This window comes from Ipomoea nil, unplaced genomic scaffold (assembly GCF_001879475.1).
Source record: "Ipomoea nil cultivar Tokyo-kokei standard unplaced genomic scaffold, Asagao_1.1 scaffold2701, whole genome shotgun sequence".
NCBI classification, from domain to species: domain Eukaryota; kingdom Viridiplantae; phylum Streptophyta; class Magnoliopsida; order Solanales; family Convolvulaceae; genus Ipomoea; species Ipomoea nil.
This window is the reverse complement of record NW_017619129.1, coordinates 1,041,722-1,050,535: the sequence shown is the minus strand read 5'-3', so window position 1 is coordinate 1,050,535 and position 8,814 is coordinate 1,041,722. Positions and strand designations below refer to the sequence as shown.

At 35.6% G+C, this 8,814-nt stretch overlaps 1 protein-coding gene across 1 annotated transcript; it reads right to left on the bottom strand.

Moving 5' to 3' along the window:
* Positions 1-1,197: 1,197 nt before the first annotated feature.
* On the bottom strand, positions 1,198-8,066 carry LOC109155394. The gene is made up of 6 exons (XM_019303092.1): positions 7,584-8,066; positions 5,637-5,806; positions 3,764-3,822; positions 2,774-2,796; positions 2,312-2,693; positions 1,198-1,946 (listed from the first exon to the last, which is right to left on the bottom strand). The coding sequence occupies exons 1-6, from the start codon at positions 7,741-7,743 to the stop codon at positions 1,469-1,471; spliced, it is 1,272 nt and encodes a 423-aa protein (XP_019158637.1). The 5' UTR covers positions 7,744-8,066; the 3' UTR covers positions 1,198-1,468.
* Between the last annotated feature and the right edge of the window lie 748 nt (positions 8,067-8,814).

The following is an 8,814-nucleotide window of genomic DNA, read 5'->3' as shown; positions in this document are numbered from 1 at the left end:
AGCTCAGTTGGTAAATTATAGTTTTTTTAACTTTGTGGTAGTGGGTTCGAGCTAGCAAATTATTGTGCGGACCATAATAAAAAGTACATTTTTAATATGCTAAATGTACATTATTTTTGTACTGAATGTATATTATACAATATAATGTACACTCAGAACAAAAATAATGTACATTCCCCGAATACAATGTACATTACTTTTGTACTAAATGTACATTATTTTTGTACTGAATGTACATTATTTTACAGTAGACAAAATATGGTCCACACAATAATGATTGGTTCGAGCCCCATAGTGGGTGTTTTCTTTCGTTGCCAGTTGTTTTTCCTTGCGGGACCTTGTGTTATATCACCCGATCTATGTACTACAGAATCAACTTGGTGTTATATCACCGGATCTATCTAATACAGAATCAACTTGGTATTATATCACAGGATCTATCTACTACAGAATCAACTTGAACAAGGATAACTTGACCCGATTTGAGGGGGTCTTTTTTCAGACGATTTTAGGATGCGTTTTTGTTGAAAACTTGCGTCAATCTAAAATTTTAAGTGCGTTATTTTCCTTCTTAAAGTGCGTAGTTTACCTTTATAAATTGCGCGGTTTATGTGCTTAAGGTGCGTCAGTTGTTGAAACTTAAAGTACGTCAGCCCAAAACTTTATGTGCATGTTTTCCTTCTTAAAATGCGTATTTGTAACGCATAAGGTGCGCCATCTTTTTACACTTCACTTCTTTAACTGAGGACGGGCCTTTAAAAAAAATTCATTGATTTAAGCCGCCGTTGATCTAGATTTGATCAACGACACAGATCTCACCCCATCTTTCACTTGGGAGCATCTCCATACTTGCAATATATATATATATATATATATATATATATATATATATATATATATATATATATATATATATATAATTTTAAAATTTAAATCTATCCAAAAATATTGATAATTATGGATTGATATTTTTTTTAACTGACTACAAAGTTTTCCTAATACAATTTATCTCTCATGTGTCAAGTAGTAATTGCAAAATTCCCTTGTCACCCAAATAAAAATTAAAAAAAAATAAAGAAAAAAAAAAAGAAAAAAAAAAAAAAAGTGATGAATCCCCTCACTGCTATTTTGAACCAAATGTGATTCTAAAATTGTTTGTTTTAGAAATTGAATTAACTAACCCTAATCCCAATAGCATACAAGCAAGGAATGCAAAGGCAATAGTTGAGCATGAAAGCAGATGATGGTTATTTTAAACCTCAGATGAGAGCAGGGCATGAAGCCAGCCACTGTCTATCACACAACCATGCATGTGGCCACTACATAAAGAGTCTCATTTCAGGGCCACACAACAGTTCTGAACCTGTCCACTTTGACAGACTCCAACCTTAACAGATTGTTTTCGATCTCAAACACACATAAATTGGGTGGGTTCAGTCATAGTCTCATCATAACACTACAAACAAACCTATGACCGATGTTGAGATGGCATCCTCTCAGATCCATGCTGCCTCTGGCGAAAGCTGCTGAATCTGATTCCCGGATCAGACCCACCAGCTCCATGGTGAAACGACCCCCAAATTGGATCTCGATCAACCTGGTTCAAGGAGGAGGCTGCAGCCATGTGTTCTCGCTCCCAAATAGGGAACCGATTGGACATGGGATTTTCTGCTTCTTGAAAGGCTCTTCCAGATGAAGCAGAGGGATAGAAGTAAAAGCCACCAGCCTGATCAGAGGATGAGGCCATTGGACTCACTTGAGCCATGCCCCGGTGATTACTGGATCTCCGTGTTCCAACTATTACTGGGGCACGAACACCAGGTGAATTGCTTGGCTGTTGAAAATAAGCTTGAAGAGCCTGAACACGGTCGCGGGCCCGAGCCACACTTCCAGGATAGGGAGGAATCATCGATGATGCAACTGAACTTCCTGCTCTAGCACCAGAACTGTAATTACATGCAAAATCAATTTCAGAAACACTGCTGAAAATAGTCACAGTAAAAAGCTAATTTTAAAATTTAGAAGCTCTTTTTTACCCCTTCCCTATACATTAGGAATAGGGGCCCCCCCAGGAATCTCTATTCCCCTTGCAAGGGGAATAGGTCATTCCCGGGAACAATGTTCCTGGGAATACAAGTGGTTACCAAACAGAGGAATAGGCCTATTACTGGGAATGCTATGCCATTCCAGGCTTATTCCGTGAACCAAACAGCCCATAAGGGTAGTAAAAATTCATTATATGAAACCCCAAGAAAAAAAAAACAGAACTAAGAACAAAGTACAGTCTCGTCCAGACAAAAAGAAATCATACCCGTGACTGACAAGGAAAGGGTGGACAAAAGATCCTTGTCTTGGTATATCAGAGTTTGTTCGAGCAGCTCTATGAGGAACAGGCGGAATTGAGGGCTGATCAGCATTACCAATTCGGCTGCTTGTTGTAGGGAAAGCAGATGAATGGTGATCCCAACTGTGATAGTGGACATCCACACCTGGGAAAGCATAAGTAGGAACTTCATGTGGAATTGAAGGACTGCTCCAGTGATTGTTAAAAGTAGGACCATCAGAGACACCGCCACTGGAATTTGAGGATGATGGATGAATTCCAACATAGGCGATATATGGGCATTGATGAGTGGCAGAAGACACAGCAGCATGCTCAGCCAAAATTGCATGTTGTCGAATAAGATCATGATCTACACAAGTACAAACAAATTAGAAAAATCGTGAAAAATCGTGAAAAATTAACTAGTTAACCAAGAGTCAGAAATCTCACATGCACTAGAAAAATCCCCTTCGCTGCAACACAAAATATAACAAATTAGATGTTGGTTTGAACTGAAAACTGAGTAATAGAGAGGATAATCAAATAACAGAGATGCACTTCATATGCACTTATTGATTTGTGCTTGGTGTGATTATTTCAGTGAAGCCACTTACGTTCAGTATTCGGAAGCACATTTCTGGTGCTGCACTGCGCTTCATAAATTAAGCAGGAGCTTCAGTTAAGGCGCTTTCACTTTAGAGGCCTGAAGCGCTTTGATAGCGCTACACTGCATTTAAGTGAGCGAAGTGCTAACTTTTGACAATTATGGGCAAGGCATCTGAAAGGTTGAGTTGGAATTTTTTTTTTTTATTCCTTGTTTGTTAATCTTGATAGAATTCTTGTTAATTTAGTGGGATGTACAAAAAAAACCAATGCCTATATTTTCTCAAGTTACAGGATCATTTTGTGAAAGAAAGCGAGGGACAAGAGTTTCCCCCTTGTCAGGGTTGGGTAGGTATGTAGATGATAAGAATGGTATTAAGAAGTGCAACAATCATTACACTCGTTTCATTTATTACAGGAAAGAAGAAGAGATAATGTCTTCTATCCATCTCACCTATTCACAATACTTTACCAGTTTCCCATATTTTTTTTGTGAAAGGAAACCCAACAAAGTCAAGGAGCCACTAGCAACAGAAGGATGCCAGAATCCAATCTGTATTTATCCACTAACAATTTTATTGAATCCTATTTCTCATATTATGTATGTCTGCTGTTGTTGGCTCTTAAACTTCGACAGGCAAAACAACAAATACAGCAGATAATTGAGAAAGCATGTACACAAATAGAACAGAAAGCAGCAAGTTTTCTCTTTCTTTTTTTTTTTTTTTTTTTTTTTTGGAACCCCAACCCCCCTCCTTAAAACAAATGTTAAGCTACCCACCATCTTGAACTAAAAATCAAATTTTTGAATGAAAGACAAGATAGAATCGTGCTTACTCAAAAGATGAAGGCAGTCTAGTCAGACCACTAAATGGACACCAGTGAACTCCAAATGACTGCAAACCAAGTCACAAATGTAAAAATAAGTAATGAGGAATTGCAAAATACACACAATATTTGCTTGAAATTGCCATACCAATATACTATCACCATAAAATAACATTTAAAGAAATGGCTAGACCAATTATTAAATATGGGAACCAAATGCATAAAAGAAATGAACAGTAAACATTGTACAAGTTACTTTCTTTGAATCAAATACTTCACTTGGAACATACATTGTTAGAAAAGAATAGAAAATAGTAAGGGTTACTTTTAACTAACATTTAAAGTCTAGCTGAAAAATATGCAATTGAAGGCACAGAATTCAACAAGACAAACAGCACATTAACCAAACTTACATGTGCCTGTGCTGCTGTATTTATGTTCTTCAGTATTTACCATTGATCTTGGCTTTACGAAGGGCAGAAAGCCCATGAACCAAAGCATATGATTTTATGTGACATTAATCCAAAAACATCAGATAGACAGAAAGGCAATTCTCAATCAGAAGCCTTTATCTCCAGCTTATATTTCCTATATTTGCTTCAGATCCTTTCCACCGTCCTATTTCTATATGCTTAATCTCAACTTGGCACCCACTCCCTTCCATCTCCCTCTCTATATTTACCACCATTGCTCTTGCACAGTTACATTATTTTGCAAAAATGTTACCCAATTTTCACCTATCCAAAACATCAATCAGATTATGACACGCACACTTCAATTATAGCATAGTAGCATCAGAGTGAAACAACAAAAGATGCCCACTACAAAGAGAACAATACAGATCCATGCTTATGTTCAAATAACAATTCCTTTGAATCTAACAATGTTCATTTGAGTCTCTTCTCATCTAAATCCATTCACTTTCCTTTTATTCTATCTTATGCAAGCATTTGGTTGATTCAGTTCTATACTTCTACAGGGTCTCAAAGCTTTTGCATGTCTGATCTCCTTAGATGGAATCAACTCCCATTCCTAGTAGCCAATAATCGAAAAATAGCTCTCGTAACTCCCATTCATGCACATCCACATTTCAATTCTCAATCAATTCCATAAAAAAATAAAAATAAAATAATAAATAAAAACAATTCCATTTAGACGGAACTATACCTCAACAACAGATATTAGATGACAATCACATTGACATTTTACATTAACATTTTTCCAGTATATAAGAAGCCATAGTATTGCACTAAGAACATGATGGCAATCACTGAAAGATATTCAGAAATATTAACCAAGTACCCCGCAACCAAGGTTTTAAATCAATAAATCCAAATCACTATGCATAATGATTGATGAAAGAGATTTCTGGCTTCATTGATCCATTAAAATAAATTCAATATATACAAAATCTCAAATAACATTAACACAGAAAACTTGTGTAGGGAATAAATTATAAAAATATCTAATATCAAATCAGTACACCACAGGTGAACTCTATGGGAAAGCATTGTCTTAAAAAACATAAAGAACTTTTATAGTGAAGTTGCAAAAGTTCACAGCCATTGCACTGTACAGTGGGACTGTGGTAGTCTTGAGTGTCAAGTCCAGTGTGTGTGATAAATAAATGACGTCTGGCCAAGAATTATTTTGTAAACATTCAAACATATTACTCACTCAAACTATAAATTACTTTCTAATTACCATGCTATACATTCAAGAAGGTAAACCCGGAAATCTACATCTCATAGAAATTTTGAAGATTCAAAGTGACAGAAATTGAAGATAAAAAATTGATCTGAAGCATTCTTGAATGGGTCAAAAGTATGGTAACAAAAATTATAGAAAGTGCCATTTTACTTAGACAATAAGAGGACATTACCATTTCAGAGTAACTTAGATCATATAGGTCCTCATCATGGGCCCAATCATCCATGCTAAACTCAGGGAGAGAACGATGCCCACTTGCATAAAGCCATTGACCTTTCTCAACTTTTCGACAATTGGGGCATTGCATTGCTCCTTTTATATTAAAGGCAGATCCAATGCAATCTGCATTTGGAAAAAGACATGAAAAATAAGATACATAAAGAAACATGGGTTAAGCTACTAGTTTTCTCAAAATGTTTTTCTATGCTGGGAATGCAATAAAGAAGCATATATAAAAGGAAGAGAGAAATGAGGATGGCAAAAGCAAGTAGAAATGGAGGGACGGATACACTACACATCAGCATTTCCAACCTCTCAAAAAATGGACAACTTTTAGATATAAGTATATAACTTCCCTCTTATCAACCCAAACAACAAGAGGGGCGTGAAACTTTTAAATATACCTCTTGCATGGTACCAAACATCAAGGAAGAATATGTACCACTCCCTTGTACCAAATGCAAAAGATGCTGGTAGAAATGACCTAAGATGCTGACAGAAGGAAGGACCATATCGAAACCACAAAATTCCATAAAGCAGAGGATCAAATAAGACTACTGTCTAGCATGGTTAGCCGGGCAGAATAACCATACTTAATTGTAAGCTATGATGGCATAAAGACAAATAAAGAATTAAACAACTATAAGTGTCATTCAGTTTTCCATACAAGGAACCAACTCAATTTGAGTCAACAAGTTTCCTTTTGATGCTCATAATAGAATTTAAACATTAATGCTACAGGATGGATGTTTTCATTATCATAATGAGTATATCCCAAATCTGGGGGAATCAGGGAGCTCTGTTCATGGTACAATATATAGTGGCTGTAGTGCAATGCACATTTTGTTAAAATCAAATTCTATGCCAAGCAGGAATAGATCAAAGCCTTGTGAACGGCTCAGATGATGTAAGAGTCCAAATGGAACTAACTTAGTTGATGGACAAAGTGGTAGCATGGCACCACAAGCAGTTCAATAAAGAAAGAGTGAAAATGATGTTGTGCCACATAGATGATTCAAATTGAGACCTAACCTCCAAATATATGTTATAGTCAGAGCACTTGAGAGAACAAGATATCATTTAACTCTACATTTAATGAATAATAAAACATTAAAGCTAAAATTTGTGTTGAACAGTCCAAACTCTTAACAAAATTTAGGTTGCTATGCCTGAACCAGCTACTGCAGTGCTGCTCTTTCTCCTACCATTTTGACATGGATATCAAATGACTAATTACAAAGCACATCAAGCTTAAATACAACCCTTCTTTAGTATTCTTTATGACTGCTCTCAATGAAATTTCATGCATATATCCAATGTGCTTGCTATATAAACCTCTTGGTTACACTTCTATACTAATAGTTGCCACCAGAAACATTTAATTTAGAACCCACAGCTTGAGAGAGGACAGAATCGCAAAAATCTCAAAGCAAAGAATCTCATCCAGTAAAGCCACAGAAAAATCAAGAATAATTTTTTACTTGGAAATTCTGAGTGGATATCTATCAAAGTCAATGTGTGATCATCCTCATCCCACCAATCACATAAATCCATAAACATGATTGCTCAACTAAAAATCACACCATGTTAGCTTCAGAAAAAGTATACTTTCATGTTCTTCCTGCCTTCCAAAACAATTTTTCATTTCAAATTATGAAAGGAATTAAAATTGTCGCCCACAGGATAATTTAAACAGCTAAAATCGAAAGGGATTAGCTGATTTTAATGCAAGAACATGTCAAACAGCATATTGACCACTTAATTCAGCCTAACATAACATAAAATGACAAAGCATCTCAAAAGATCAAATTTCAATTTCCAGATACCAATTAACCGGATCTCGAAAATTCCAAACTTCAATTACAAAATCAGATAGCAAGGTGCTCAGAATTGAACTAACCCAGGTGGAATTCATGACCGCATTGAAGCTTAGCCCAAGATCTATCCCCATTACGATTCACCGTTTCAAGGCAAATCGAACACGACTCCGGTGCCGACACCTTGCCGGCTCCGCCTCCACCATCGCCGTCGTCAAGAAGATCCACATCGTCCAATCCCATAAATAAGCAATCCCAAAATCCTATATCCCACCCGATATCGTATAAATCATTTAAATTTACTCATAAAAAACCGAAATAAATCCAAGAACACGTCTGTTTCTTATCTTTTTTTGCCCTCTGAAAAAGTGATAATTAAATGAAAAGCATAGAATCGGGCGATACAGAGAAAGTGGGTGTGGATTAGGAGGAGCTAAGATAGAAGAAGAAGACGAAGAATAAGAAGAAGGAGGAGGATAGAGAGAGCGTTAAGCGGTGGGTGTAGAAAAACTGTGAACCTCTTCTTGCTTTTGCTTTCTATTTTTCTTCATTTCTAATTTCCTATTCTCTCTCCCACGCCCTTATTTTACGGCACATAGGATTTTTTTGTTTTCTCGTTTTCTTGTTTTTTTTTTTTTTTTTTTTTTTTTTGGTTTGGTTTGGTTTTGTTTTATCAAAATTAAAAAAAAAAATAGGATTTTTTTTTTCGTTTTTCTCGGTTTTTTTTTTTGTTTTAATTTATTTTATCAAAATAAAAATAAAAATAAAAACAAAAAAAAATCAGTTTAATTAGAAATATGTGTGTGTATATATAAAGGCTTATGATGATCTCATAAAAACAAACCTTAGGAGAAAACTATAAACCAATCTTAGCCTTACATATGTAAAAATCGAACAGATCAAATCAAAATTTAAAAAAAAAAAAATACGGTGGTATTTTTGTAATTATCGTCAACTTCACTTTGCAAAAATTTTTTCCAAGGAAAACATAACTTCATTAATTCAAATCGAAATACAAGTCATTAACAATGAAAGAAGGAGGGCTCGAATTCCACTCCTGACACACAAACATAGAACAGGTTTCTTAGCTAGGCTATGAGCAACTCTATTCGCAGTGCGACTATCATGAGAGATATCTACTTGAGTGAGTGACAGTAGAATATCATTGATATCAAGAAGGACAAGAAGGACAAGGTCAAACGAAGAATATCAACATTATGCTTTAAACTCTGACAATTTGGAGAGCATCGGATTCAACATGAATATTACTAACTCCATGATTCTTTATCCAAGTGAGGGCCTCTCTAATAGCAA